This window comes from Piliocolobus tephrosceles, chromosome 7 (assembly GCF_002776525.5).
Source record: "Piliocolobus tephrosceles isolate RC106 chromosome 7, ASM277652v3, whole genome shotgun sequence".
Lineage (NCBI taxonomy): Eukaryota > Metazoa > Chordata > Mammalia > Primates > Cercopithecidae > Piliocolobus > Piliocolobus tephrosceles.
The window spans coordinates 9,647,967-9,662,707 of record NC_045440.1 but is presented as its reverse complement, the minus strand read 5'-3'; the positions used below and the strand labels follow the sequence as shown (position 1 = coordinate 9,662,707).

At 52.0% G+C, this 14,741-nt stretch overlaps 1 protein-coding gene across 2 annotated transcripts in view; it reads left to right on the top strand.

Moving 5' to 3' along the window:
- Window positions 1-14,741, top strand: part of ARHGEF10 (Rho guanine nucleotide exchange factor 10) — a 138,021-nt gene that overhangs the window by 30,775 nt on the left and 92,505 nt on the right. The window contains exons 3-6 of one of the 2 annotated variants that reach the window (XM_023219109.2): window positions 5,247-5,402; window positions 6,425-6,712; window positions 10,833-10,899; window positions 12,856-12,932. In XM_023219109.2, the coding sequence (XP_023074877.1) occupies window positions 5,247-5,402; window positions 6,425-6,712; window positions 10,833-10,899; window positions 12,856-12,932 (588 nt within the window). The remainder of the gene's footprint in view (window positions 1-5,246; window positions 5,403-6,424; window positions 6,713-10,832; window positions 10,900-12,855; window positions 12,933-14,741) is intronic. The other variant, XM_023219108.2, reaches the window with a different exon arrangement.

Here is a 14,741-nt window from a genome sequence, read left to right as displayed (position 1 = left end):
GGTGCTGGTGGATGATAGATCTGGGCCGGGTGCTGGCGCGTGGTTAGATCTGGGCCGGGTGCTGGCGCGTGGTTAGATCTGGGCCGGGCGCTGGCAGGTGGTTAGATCTGGGCCGGGAACTGGTGGATGATAGATCTGGGCCGGGCGCTGGCGGGTGGTTAGATCTGGGCCGGGCGCTGGCGGGTGGTTAGATCTGGGCTGGGCGCTGGTGGGTGGTTAGATTTGGGCCGGGTGCTGGCGGGTGGTTAGATCTGGGCCGGGCTGGCGGGTGGTTAGATCTGGGCTGGGCGCTGGCGGGTGGTTAGATTTGGGCCGGGTGCTGGCGGGTCGGCACAGGCTGGACTGCCGTCTGTGTTTCCTGCTCCATGTCATGGCCTTCACCCGTGACTCTCAGAACCTGCCATCCTGCGTGTGCAGCAGGAGCACAGAGCCTCTCCCCAGCCACAGCCCTGCCCAGGCCCCCTCCCCTGCTTCCCTGCCGTGCTGCCTACCCAGGGTGCCGGGCCCTTCCCGCCCACCTCCTGGGCTCCACAGGGACTAGTGGGTGGAGGACACTGGGCCGTGGTGTGTCCAGTGAATGACAGCTACACCGCAGATTCCCCACCAGCTTTTTGAAACATCCCTGTTGTCTCAAACTACAACACGTTTTATCTCCCGAGATGCTTTCAGCAGCCCTTGAGCATTTTTTTCAAGTTTGCAAATTGTAGTTTTTCTCATCAATGTTCTCCTTCAGCTGTATGGCTCAGCTCTGAAGCTGGGCTTTTGAGGAGCAGGAATTCCTTCTGTGGCTGCAGCAGGAGTGTTGTGGGAACCGACCCGGCCCAGCTTGCCTGGCTCCCGCCAGGGCCCTGAGGATGACACACGACCTTTTGTGTTGCAAAGGGCTTGGCTGAGCTTGCCGGGGATGGGGAGGCCTCCTGGGCTGCAGGCCGGAAGTCCCAGGTCAAAGTGCTGGCAGGCTCCCCGGAATGTAGGTCACAGCCTTCCTTGCCTCTTCTGGCGCCCGCCGGCTGTGGGCACTCCCGGGAGTTCCTGCACCTGTGCCACCAGGTGGCTCCTTATCCCTGTCCTGGCCTCTGCTCTCATGAGGATGCCGTCACGCTGGGTTAGCCCAGCCTGCTCTAGCACAGCCTCCTGTTAACCAACTGCACCTGCAGTTACCTGTTTGCAGGTGAGCTCACCCGTGGGATTGGGGGTGAGGATTTCAGCACAGGGATTTAGGGGACACAATTGAACCTGTCAGGGCTCGGGTCAGAGCTAAACTTAGGACCCCAGATGCCGGGATTTTAAAGGCATTCTGCACTGCCCTTCACGAAGGAGCTCGGTGGGGTCTGCGAGGCTCAGGATGCCCCAGGGCCCCGGGAAGTGTCTGGGACGGACATGCTCAGCACACACCGCCTTGAACGCCCGTTCCCACGCTCACCTCAGAGGGCGGCGCTGCCTCACCATCGATGGAAGCCCCTTTGGAGGTGGGTATCAGGGAGGAGCAGCCCCGCTCCGGGTGGCCTCGCCGTCCGTCCTGGGCCCCTGCCGTGGGCACAGCTGTGGGCACCAACGCAGCCGGGGGTGCAGCCTCAGGTGGTTACATTGAGCGCAACTTCCCTCTTTTGAGTTCTTGTAGGAAGGCTGTTTTTTTTCTTGCTGGAAATGAATTCTGGGAGGAATTTGTAACACACATCATTCCGGAGAGTCTATACAATTTGAACGTCTTCCCCTCCGGTGTCTGCAGAGGACAGAGGGCAGCTCCACCCGTGTCTGCCAGTCTTGTGGTGACAGCAGAGAGCTCTGGAATTCCAAGCCCCAAGCCCCTTCCAAGGCTCTCCACGTCTAAACTACCAAGGTTTAAACGTTTGGAGGAATGTCTTGATTGCTGTGATTTCCCTTGTGTAGTAGAATTCTACTTAAAGTTTTACTAGAGGAAAAAGTGAGTTCTTTTGGCAAAAAAAAAAAGTTTGAAACTTGCTCATCTGCTCATTCTCTCATTCATTCGCTCACATGACAAGCGTGTTGCGCGTTGCCGCCTGCCAGGTTTCACACTGCACCGTGCTGGGCGGTGAGCAGAGGTGCAGGCTCCGAGAACGCATGCAGTTCTTCTCAGGGTCGTACCTGAACCTGGCACACGGGACCTGCACTGTCCCGGGTAATCCCACAGGTCTCCCGGGCTGGTGTCACAGTCTAGGAGGTGGCATATGGGGAGGGAGTGGAGGGGCCTTGGTGTCTCCTCAGGGCCGTTTCCTGCACACATGGGCTCCTATTCACTGCCTTCCTTCCTGAAGACTTTAAAGAGAATTCCTTCTTCCCGTATGGGATACAGTGGGGGTTCCGGTCCCCACAGCTCATGTTTCTCCCCTTGCAGATATTTAAGAGCCTATTTTGTACCAGACATTGTCAAGTTTTTAAAAAAACAATATTTATAGAATCATGTCTAGGTATATTTTATCTAATTGTTAGAGTTCAGCGGCAGTAAAACATAATTTCCAAAAAATAGAGTTGACAAAATAAAAATCTAATGTGATTGTGTCACCGTCCGGATGAATCTGAACATGTGCCCGGCAGTGGCCTCTTATGTTGCTAGGTCAAAACAGAAACTTTGGTTGGGGTGGGGACAAGGTGTGGCTCTGTCCCCCAGGCCACAGCACAGAGGCGCGATCTCAGCTCACTGCAACTTCCGCCTACTGGGTTCAGGTGATTCTCCCACCTCAGCCTTCTGAGTAGGTGGGACCACAGGTCCACACCTTCACACCAGGATAATTTTTGTACCTTTTTTTTTTTAAGGAGATGGGGTTTTACGATATTGTCCAGGCTGGTCTCAAATTCCTGGGCTCAAGCAATTAGCCCGCCCTGGCCTCTGAAAGTGCTGGGATTACGTATGTGAGCCATCGTATCCGGCAATACATAAACGTTTTCACCCATCATTTTCATCAGGCATTTAGTCGGCATTGTTTCCCCAGCATGTTTATTTGGCAAACATGATTTTTTCTCCCCAAACATGAATTCTATGGAAATGCCAGTTGCATTTGGAAAATATTCCGGAAAACAGTTTTTTTGTTTGTTTGTTTAACTTTTTACTTTGAAAGGTGTTCACCAGTTTATTTCAGTAAACTGACTACTTAATGATATGGCAAAAAAACAAAAACAAAAAACCTTCCGAAATAGAAATAGGTATTGTTTACAGTCACTTGGGAGATAGTGAGGACTGGTTTGAAAGTACATAGTTCATCAAGGCTCAGACTTGGGAAATGAGCGGTTCTGTCCGTTCCAGCTCTCCCCCCTCTTCGATTGTTTCACTCGATTAGGCTTAAATTCAAAACTTTGAATTTAGAGAAGTCTTTGACCCTCTAGGAAGTGGGTGAGGCTTTGGTATCTGGGCAGAGCAGAGTTCACCATCTGGAAGGACAGCAACACACACTCTTATCAGGCATATGTTTTAAAAATAATACATTTTTGAATCCTTTTTCTTGATTCAATTTCAGTATTTGTCATTCTCATCCTTTTAAAACTTGTGAGTGTTGGTGGAAGCAGTTCTGGAATGCTCTTGCGGCCCCCCAGGTGTCATCGTCAGCTGGGGGTCTCGTCCCCACTGTCCTCGCAGCGAAAGCTGGATCCAGTCACGCTGTCACGGGCCTGGGCCCCTCTGTGTATTCGTGGCGACCCAAAAAATCTGTTTCCTTCAAAAGGCGCTCTTAGAATATAAGACTAGTTTAGGAGATTCAAAGGAAAATGAAACACCTCAAATTTAAAGGCTGTTTTTAGACCATTAGAGTTCCCCGGGAGGCCCGGCAGAGTGCGCCTGGAGACTGAGTGGAGTGGAAGTGGGTCGTGTGTCTGTGGGTTCCTCCCTAGCAGTGGTCCTCCTCAGCCCCCTCCAGAGCTGCCTGCAGCTGAGCTGGGCCACCCTGCCTGGGTGCATCTCCCTGGCCCACAGGGGCATGTCTGTGTTGGAGGGGCTTGGTTTGGGCTGACCCAGGCCCTGTCCTGAGGTGCTACCTGCTTCTATGGACTGCAGGGCGTGGCAGCAGGAGGTTTCCTCAGGAACATGTGCTGGGAAGAAATCCTGGCCCTTGAGAAAGGCTGGAAGGGGCTGGGTTCCTCTCGCTTCTGGGTGTGTGGGGTGGTGTCGTCCCAGTACATGGTCTCCTCTGGAAAAAGGAGAAGCACCTGTCTGCTGTGATGGTGATGCGTAGTCCCAGCACACTCTCTGCAGATGGTGCACACGGCGGCCACCCCCACCCTGCAGGCTGCACCACCAGCCATAACCCCAGTCCAAGGAGACCTGTGACTCACGTCCTACAAAACGTTTCTTATCAAGCACCTGCTTGGAACAGTTATTAACCATGCTCTTTAATAACTTTGGAAGTTTGTGTTTTAAGCTATATATCGATGTTCATATTTGACACTGATTTTCTAACCATTAGAGATAATTAATTAAAAATTGTAAATAAAAGAGGCAAAATGAAAGTAAAAGGAGAAGAATTCTAGGGAGAGACATTGGGTTTCAAAAGTTATTTCTAAAAGTAAAGTGGATGACACTGGATTCTCTTCGGAACCATCAGCCCAGCCGGGTGATGTTCATCTGCTGGGGGCACAAATTTAAAATGGAAAAGCTCGTTTTCCCCTCACTTTCTCTTGTTTTCTTTTCTTTCTTTCTTTCTTTTTTTTTTTTTTTTTTTGAGACAGAGTTTTGCTGTGTCACCCAGGCTGGAGTGCAGTGGCGCAATCTCGGCTCACTGCAACCTCCACCTCTCGGGTTCACGTGATTCTCCTGCCCCAGCCTCCTGAGAAGCTGGGATTACAGGCGCTTGCCAACACGCCCAGCTAATTTGTGTATTTTTAGTAGAGACAGGCTTTCACCATGTAGGCCAGGCTGGTGTCAAACTCCTGACCTTGTGATCCGCCCACCTCGGCCTCCCAAAATGCTGGGATTACAGGTGTGAGCTACCGCGCCCGGCCTCTTGTTTTCTTTTCTAACTGTGAATTGTAGATCCTATTAAAAGAAAATAAAAACCAGTGATTCAGAATTCTAATGATACATATTTTGTCCCTTAAAAAGGCTAACTACAAGTGCAGTATAGCATCGAGGAACTTAGTCAACGTCTCTGACTAACATAGATTGATCGATCTATATAGAGGAACTTAGTCAATGTCTCTGACTAGCATAGATCGATCGATCTATCTGTCTGTCTATCTATCGATCGATCAATCTGTCTATCTAACCTCCTTGATCTGGTTTTGGTTTTTCTCTTTAGAAAATGAAATGAAATATGATACCAATAATAATGAAGAGGAAGAGGGAGAACAGTTTGATTTTGACAGTGGAGATGAAATCCCAGAAGCGGACAGACAGGCCCCCTCAGCCCCTGAGACAGGAGGTGCTGGAGCCAGTGAAGCCCCTGTACCCACAGGTGAGTTTCCAGGAGGGTCCCCAGGAGAGTCCCCAGGTGAGTCCCCAGGAGGGTCCCCAGGTGAGTCCCCAGGTGAGTCCCCAGGAAGGTCCCCAGGTGAGTCCCCTGGCGGGTTCCCAGGCGGGTCCGCAGATTGCCAGTGTCGGAGTCACCTGTGCTCAGCCATCAGCTCTATTGGGCTCGCCCATTTTCTCCCCATTCTTACTGCCCAACTGGAACATTGTAGGGAAGGGATGATTTCTAGGAGCCAGAGACTTACGATTTCTTCATGATATACCTGAAATGACTTAATTTAAGATTGGCCAAGTTTCTTCTCTTTGTACTATTTTCCATAATTTTCAACCTTTTCACTCTACTTCTGTATTTTGCAGAGAAAACATGTTGCTATTTCCCAATAAAAATGACCTCATCATTGTATCACTAGATTAAATGAAGTGTTCAGAATATGTGGGATGAAGTAGCTGTAGAGGTTTCTCTAAGTCTGGAGGTGGGTTGGGTGCTTTCATTCGCTGACCAGAGGGACTGCTCAGGGCAGGCTGCGGTGGGAGAGCCTGCACAGTGTTTCTTCGTGTGTGGCACCTGCCACTTGGCTCGCACAGTGTTTCTTCAGGTGTAGTGCCAGCCTCTCAGTTTGCACAGCATTCCTTCTCTCGGTTTGCCAGTGTTTCTTTGGGCGCAGCACCCGCCTCTCAGCTTGCACGGTGTTTCTTTGTGCGTAGCACTAGACTCTTGGTGGGGGGAGTGGCTGCCCGCCTCCAGCAGCTTCTCCCTGACTTAGCTCATGGGATGAGCCTCCTGTAGTGACCAGGCTGCGTCTGTCTCGCCCGCGCACAGAGGTGACGCTGGGTTCCCCATGCGCGAGTGCTCCCTCCGAGACCCACCCAGTGACCTGGGAACGTCCAGGGGTCCTGGCATGGCATGGAGGGTGGGAACCCATACCCGCTTCCCACCTGTACTCCAGGAGGGCACGCTTGCCCTGCCCTTGGTGATGCGTCTGCTGACCAGTCCTTTCTGCACCCCAGGAGGTGAGGATGGAGCCGGAGCAGAAACCACCCCAGCGGTAGAGCCCGCTAAGCTGGTGCTCCCGATGAAAGTCAACCCATATTCTGTCATCGACATCACGCCGTTCCAGGAGGACCAGCCGCCTGCCCCTGCGCCCAGCACTGAGGAGGAGAGTGTGGGTCTCCATGTGCCCTGCGGGTACTCGGTGCCTGTGCCCTGCGGCTATGCGGTGCCCTCCAACCTGCCCCTCCTGCTGCCCGCCTACTCCAGCCCAGTCATCATCCGCGCCACGTCCCTGGATGAAGAAGGTACTGCTGCCCTCCTCTCCACGCCACCGACGTGGCCTGTGGTTCCATAGAGTCAGAGCCTGACCTTCCCCCTCCTCCTCTCCATGCCCCTGACGTGGCCTGTGGTTCCCTCCTCTCCACGCCCACGACGTGGCCTGTGGTTCCCGCCTCTCCACGCCCACGACGTGGCCTGTGGTTCCGTAGAGTCAGAGCCTGACCTTCCCCCTCCTCCTCTCCACGCCCACAACGTGGCCTGTGGTTCCCTCCTCTCCACGCTGCCGACGTGGCCTGTGGTTCCGTAGAGTCGGGGCCTGACCTTCCCCCTCCTCCTCTCCATGCCCCTGACGTGGCCTGTGGTTCCCTTCTCTCCACGCCACCGACGTGGCTTGTGGTTACATAGAGTCGGGGCCTGACCTTCCCCCTACCCCTGCCCAGGTCATTAGATGTTTGTTTATGGAGTTGGAAAGTGAACCCGCAGTTCCTCTTCTCCAGTGACGGGAGCACCCCTGAGGGAGGGCCAGGGCGTACTGTTGGGAAAATTTTGAAACAGCGTCTGGCCCGAATGTGTTGCCTCCTCATGTCTGGGGTGCCTTGAACTTCACCCCGATTTCTGGTTCCCCCACCAGGTGCTCACGGGAGTGTGTGCAGTTTTTGGCCTACATGACTCACTGTGCTAGATGTCAGTTACTGTTATGTATGTTCCGTGTCGCCTGCTGGTCTAGAGACTCGGGCTCCCTGGGGTCAGAGCGTGTCTCCCTGTCTGCATTCCAGGGGAGGGAGGGGCAGTGGGGGTGGAAGAATTGCCTCAGGGGCTCCCTTTCTCCCACCCATGCTTTTCCTTGCTGGGGAGATGCCGCAGGACCTCGGCAGAGTCCTCAGTGCAAGATCAGAGCCACCTGGGGCAGCACAAAGGGTGCAGAGTCAGCCGCTGAGGACGGTGTTCCCCGCAGCCAGGCCACGCTCTGAGCCAGGACTGTGGGTGCCTTCAGCGCCTCATTCACCTCCAGTCTCCGTGTCCTCAGTGCTGACAGCTCTGTTTTGAGTCTGCTTTCTCCTCCACTTAGTGAGAAGGAGCCACTGTGTGCTTTAGAAGGGGCTTGGTTGGTGGAGCCCGTTCTCTGCTGTCCTTACATGGCCCTGGCATGTGTAGCCGGGCGCCAGCTGTGTCTGCAGAGCCCCAGGTTTCCACTGGAATGACAGCGTGTAAGTCATGGCTGCTCCGACTGCAACCTGAGGGCTGGGGCCTCCTGCCGGCCCCGCTGTAGGCCCAGGCGCCAGGGCAAGGGTGAGAACATACCATGCCTCCGTCTTCAGGAGTGACCCAGTCGAGGCGTCTCGGCCGAAGGTTTCCTTTTTTGCCCAGCTCTGTTTCTGTGCTGCCTTTCCCAGGAACGCGCTGCAGGATGCCCAGGGTTCGTGGGATGTGCCTCTAATGGAAGCCCACAGCCTCTACGCCTGAGACCCGATTCTTATTCCTGTAAAGATTTCAGTGGAAGCAACCTTCCCTTTCCAGTTAATAACAGTTGAGAAAAAAAATCCTTAAAGAAAAATCTCGATGTTGGATTTTGGGAACCGCAGAGGTCTCAGGATAGACGGCCTCCTGTGCGTTTTTCTGTGGAAGTCGGCCGGAGTCATGGGAACTCACCATGGTCTGCATGATCCATGCTGCTGTTGTCCCTCAGTGACCATGGAGCGTGAGAACCCCCCGGAAACGAGGGCGTGCGGAGTGTGGCATTCTTGGCTGAAGGAAAATACATTTATTTTAAAGTGATTTTCTTACTTTAAAATATTATTTATTTTAAATAATTGCAAATCATTTAAAGTAATTTTTTTTTTTTTTTGAGACGGAGTCTCGCTCTGTCGCCCAGGCTGGAGTGCGGTGGCTGGATCTCGGCTCACTGCAGGCTCCGCCTCCCGGGTTTACGCCATTCTCCTGCCTCAGCCTCCCGAGTAGCTGGGACTACAGGCGCTGGCCACCTCACCCGGCTAGTTTTTTTTGTATTTTTTAGTAGAGACGGGGTTTCACCGTGTTAGCCAGGATGGTCTCGATCTCCTGACCTCGTGATCCGCCCGCCTCGGCCTCCCAAAGTGCTGGGATTACAGGCTTGAGCCACCGCGCCCGGCTTTAAAGTAATTTGTTTTTTTAAGTAACTTAGCGTGAATTTAAAACAATTTGCTTGTATTTGTTCTGTCAACCTAGAGCCAGTAGTAATGCCTTGTTCTAATAAAGACTATCTAAGTCCCGGAGTAGAGGAGCGGGTGGCTGTCCGGTTGCGTTTTGATCATTGAACGAGAGATGTGAACGCAGACCTCTTTCCTGAGAGGTGGAAAAGCGTGGATTTGGTGCCAGCCCACCTCCCCCGCCCCGGGGGCACTGCTGGCTTTTCAGTTCCTTGCTCCAGAGCCTCCCTGGGGCGGGGCAGCCACCTGGCTCTCCAGGCTTCCCTGGGACGTACAGCCCAGCCAGGCTCCCCAGGTCCGCGGTGGGAGGTTGCAGAGCCCTGCCTGGAGCTCCCAGCTGGCCAAACTGGGATGGCCAGGTTCCGTTATTTTTCCTGCCGACCGACACCAGCTCTGAAGACATCCGCAGGCAGGTCCTGCTCTTGTTTACACACGGGCCTCTCGTGGCCAGAAGCCTCGGGTGTGCTGCTGCTTGGAGCTGTTCAGGTGACTCCCTGGTGTGCATGTCTGCCTGCTTCTGACCTTGACAGACTCAGTTTGCAACTTAATTTCCTGGAAGGCGGAGGACAGAAGAGTTTCCGGTGGTGGACCCCTGAGAAGGCTAATGAGTGTGCCCTGGGGATGGGAGTCTGAGCTCCTGGACGCCCCCGTGGGGGAGACAGTTCTTGCCGTACAGTGAGATTGCTGTCGGGCAGCACGTCCTGCCTTTGTCCCTCTGCAGAACACTAGTAAAAGCTTTGTGGCTCTCTGGGTGTTTCTTTGAGGCAGTGTAGTAGCACGGGAAGGGCAGTTTTGGGAGTGGGCAGATTGGATTTCAGATCCTGCCTCTGCCCTGACACCTGCCCCTCAGGAAGGTGACCCGGAACACTGAACCAGCAGATGCCTGTGGGATTCACAGCGCTGCCCGCAGATCCACGTCCCCAGCCCTCCCGGCATCCTGTGTCTGTTGCTATTCAGCGTCCAGCTGTGTGGTGGCGCCTGGTATGACCAGGGGCCTGTTTTCATGGATGAGATCTCCAAGCAGGTTACGTCGAGCTTAGCTCTCTCAGACTTTGAGCCAACTGCTGCTGTTTGAAAACGGTTGAGACTGTTACTCACCCCAAAGATAAATTCCCTTTAGAAGGTGTTTCATGGACAGCTGCTAGCGTGGGGATAAACGGCAGCCGCTGAGTGCTGCTGGCTCTCCTTCCCCACGTCATTCTTGGTGCCACGCGGCTGGGCAGTGTCAGATTCCTCAGGGGACCACGCAGCCCGCACGCGTTACAGCCATCACAGACTCTGGCTGACTCCTGCCCAAGAGCCCTCCGAGGTGGGAGGGTCTACTCCTTCTGCACTGGCGTCTCAGGCTGTTCTTTGATCGTCTTAAGTTCGTACCCCACCTGCGTGGAATGTTTGGGAAGCCTGCACTGTGGCTTTGCTCACGGCTCACCGTTCACCCTGGAGAGCCACAGATGGGCAGGAAGGAATCACCAGTCGGGTCTCACTGTGCGTGTATTTGTGCGTGGAGGGATGTGAGTGTGTGTGAATGAAAGTTAGTGTCACATATCACAAGGGTAACTACTCCTCTCTTGAACATCTTTTGAGTGTGCCAGGTGGATGCCCCTTCAGGCCAGTCAAAATCATGGCTCCTGTGGACATGTGGAATGGGAGAGAACATCCCGTTTCTTCCTAGCTCTAGCCTGATGCATCTGGGTGCTGGTCACAGCCGTCACTCCTGTGGATGTGCAGAATGGGAGAGAACATCCTGTTTCTTCCTAGCTCTAGCCTGATGCATCTGGGTGCCGGTGCAGTTTATCTAAGAGCTAAAATATTTTACATTTATTAGGTAATCATCGTTATGCTAAGATAAGCCTCCCACTGATAAGAAGGGAACGTGTGAAATCATTTTCAAGGGTAAAAACACCAACTTCGTAAGCATTTCTGTCGCGCGTAAAGCAGCATCACTTATTTTCTTTCCCAGCAGAAACAGCGGAAGTCATGGAAGATCGCCAGCCCAATTCTCTGAGTTCCGAGGAGCCTCCAAACAGGTATCTGCCTCCCTCCGTCTTCCCGCACCTGCTGAATTCCCGCCTTTCTCCTGAGGATCTGGACACAGGGATCCTGGTGTGCATCCCTGCCCGCCATCCTCAGCTCTGCGCGGCAGGGGCTGTCCCAGCCCCACCTCCTGCCTCAGGTCCCTCCCAGGCGAGTGTCCCCTGGAAATGTAGGGTCAGGACGAGTGGAGTGAGGGCCTGATAACTGGGTCTGATTTCGGGCGTGCAGGTGTGTCCAGGCTCGGCCCTTGTCACGGCCCTGCTGCTGCTCTCCCTCATTTGCTTTTCTCCTTTCTGTCATGAAGGCGGCCTTTGCAGGGTAAAGCGTCCCCCGTGAAACCCCCTTCTGGCGGGTGGAGTATCTGGGGAGCAGCACCCACGCGAGCAGTGCTCTCGCCCCAGTTCAGACAGAGTTGTGCCACCAGGTAGGTCCAGCCAGGGTTCTCCATTAGAAATTGCAGATTTTATGTAAAATTAAAAATGAGTAGTAGCGTGTTATCACTGGTGATCTAAAATGTACTGTGAAAAATAACGTGCATTGAAAGTAGGAATTATTTTGAAGAAAATGAATATAGCATGTAGTGTGATTAAAACCTTAAATGATCTTCAAAAGGATGAAATTTTTCAAACATGGAAATAGTTATGAATTGTTTAAAATACTGTTTCTATTTGATTCAGATTTTCTTTTACCTTTTTAGGTAACTTTTTGTTTTGATACTATTTTAAACTTTGAAAGTGCAAGAATGCTCCTTGTTGATGTGATAAGTTCTCAGAGCAGGAGGCCGCATCCTAATTCCACACGTGCACTGCATAGCACATGGGGCAACTCCAGCAGCCACGAGGCCGTCACCAGGGTGCGGGGCATCCCCCAGCATCCACAGGGCCATCACCCCAGGACAAGGGGCATCCCCCAGCACCCACGGGGCCGTCACCAGAACACGGGGCATCCCCCAGCACCCACGGGGCCATCACCCCAGGACACGGGGCATCCCCCAGCACTCATGGGGCCGTCACGAGGACACGGGCTGTCTTCCCTCATCCTGAAAAGCCTGCAGGTACCTTGGGGCCTGTTAGAGCTTTTACTTGACAAGTTGTCATCATGGAGTGCTCTGCATGGATTGTCACGTAATTCCATGTTAATGACCTTTCCCATAATATATTTTCTGGGGCCTTCTGTACACACCTCTGGGTGCTCACCCTGCTTCCGGTCTCTGCCTTCCCAGCAGTGTCTCTGCCTTCCCAGCAGTGTCTCTGCGCTGCCACTGGGCTCATCCTTGCACAACTCCCCATGGGATGCAGTGTCCAGAGGCCTGATCCCTGCTGCGTTTCATCATCAGCAGTGGTGCCTCTCCTGGGGCGATGCTCGGTGTGTGCGGTGAGTCTGACCTCACCATCCTTCCAAGCAGAGCATTCCCGCAGCTTCCCATTGCCAAGGGTGACATCCCAGTCCCTGTGTGTGCAGGACTCTGGTGGCCCATGTGACCACCTGCTGTGGGCAGAGCACCACAGTTTATGCTGAGTGGCCTTGCATCTCTTTCTCCCACTGACCTGCTCCTGGACATGGAGACGGCCCGTTGCGTTGCCCACTGGCATCTCTACCACCCAGCGTCGTGAGAAGGGCCTAAGAGGTCCTCAAAGGGGTGGCTGAAAAACCAGAAGACAGTTCAGGCCTTGTAGGGCAAGGACCGTATTGCTGCTGTATTGCCCTCGCCCCGTGTTCTGTGCCGTGCATAGGTGGAACATCTGGAATACTTATTTACAGAGTTATGAGTGAAAACTTGAACTTGGGATGTCCTATAATATTAGCTTGGAAAATATGTGATTCCCTGTATAGTAATAGTAATATATATATACACACACACGCACACGCACACACTCTGCAGGGCAGTTGGCAGCCATGTGACTGGGCTGTGCCTGAATATTCTGACTTTATGGTTTTTTTTCTTTAAGTGAAGATCAAGTCAGTCGAGAGGACAGCGCACTGGCTCGCTGGGCCGCAGACCCGGCCAACACAGCCTGGATGGAGAGTAAGTCCCCAGCCGCCCATAGCCAGAATCCTCACCACGCTCCACAGACGCCACTGCAGCGGGGCCAGGTCCCTGAGTCTCAGGTCCCATCAGATCTAAAACACTAACAAGATATTTATTTACTGAAAATAGTAACACAGGCTGACTATGCAGAAGGTTCCAAGGGTTCCCTGAAGCTGTCACTTCCTGTGAGGCCACCCCAGCTCTCCACGTCCACACCCTCACTCTTCCTGGTCGTTTCTTTCTAGCACAGGCTTTGTTATTGTGGTAACAGTGAGGTATGTGGGGAACAGAAACTCTGACCTGCAGCTGCGGTCGGCCACCACCCAGACGCTTATCCTGCGCTTGGCAGTGATTCCCAGGGAGATTCGGTGTCTGGCACCCGCTTTGAAGAGGGGGCGGGTGGGCCTCCCTTTTTTTTTTTCAATACACACTTTATTTTACATAACTTGGTGTTTTATCAAATCATATAAATTTAAATGGGGATTCCCGAGTAAATCTTTTGTTAATTTACCTTTGGCAGAAACAACAGATTCCAAACAACAGATTCTCATTTATTTGTAACTTAAAAAAAGTTCTGTAGCATATTTTTCCAAAACAATAGCCTGAAGCAAATGTGCTTGAAAAGCTAACTGGTAATGATCTGATTAATATCATAGCTTATTTAAGAGAACTATTACTTAAAGGACAGACTAGACATGTATTTTGAGAAAAACACAATTTTTGGTCATGTGAATGATTCATGTTCAGATTTCAGAAACAGGAAACATCCAGAAGTGCATCATTTTATTTATAATCTCACCCTTGAAATGATAGCAATCTGCAGTGCAAACAGTAGAGCAAAGAGTTCCAAACTCTATTTTTAGGTACATTTAAACCTGTAGGATTATGTACCGTCTTTGTGTGGATTAAAGCAAGTGCACTTCCAACATATGACTCAAGCTTCCGTACAATTAAGAGTAAACCCAAAGGCATTCTTTCTCCCTTTAAGTTGGCTGAGCCAGCCCACCTCCAAGTGGCCAGATCTGCAGTCCCACCTGCGGCTTCAAAGGCTGAAAGATTTTTAGCTAGATTTACTTGTTTTTTTAATTTTCAAAGGAAAAGTAAAGATTACTTTCCTGATTATGCCTCATTGCCTCATTAACCATTGGCTCACTAATTTCTATATAACTGTTTTTTTTTTTTTTTTTTTTGAGACGGAGTCTCGCTCTGTCGCCCAGGCTGGAGTGCAGTGGCGTGATCTCGGCTCACTACAAGCTCCGCCTCCCGGGTTCACGCCATTCTCCTGCCTCAGCCTCCCGAGTAGCTGGGACTACAGGCGCCCGCCATCTCGCCCGGCTAGTTTTTTGTATTTTTAGTAGAGACGGGGTTTCACCATATAGACCAGGATGGTCTCGATCTCCTGACCTCATGATCCACCCATCTCGGCCTCCCAAAGTGCTGGGATTACAGGCTTGAGCCACCGCGCCCGGCCTATGTAACTGTTTTGTATGATCAGCTTACAAGGTAGAACCATCTTAGTTACCTCCTGATTATTAAACTGTCTCCTGGAAGTTTTCATTCTGGTTTTAATTATGACTTTGTTAAAACAAAGATCTTAGTGTAATTAGATGATTCCACTAGGTCGTTGTTAAAGCAGGATCATTACAGGATTAAATTATTGTCTTGGCTGTTTGCTAGCAGTTTTATTTCCAAAGTAAAATTTGTCTGATTTTCTTCTCATTACTCATTTTTATTGTCCAGGTGACAGTGAATTAGATAACTATATTTGGAAATATGATCTCCAAACTAGCAGTCCCTGAACATTAT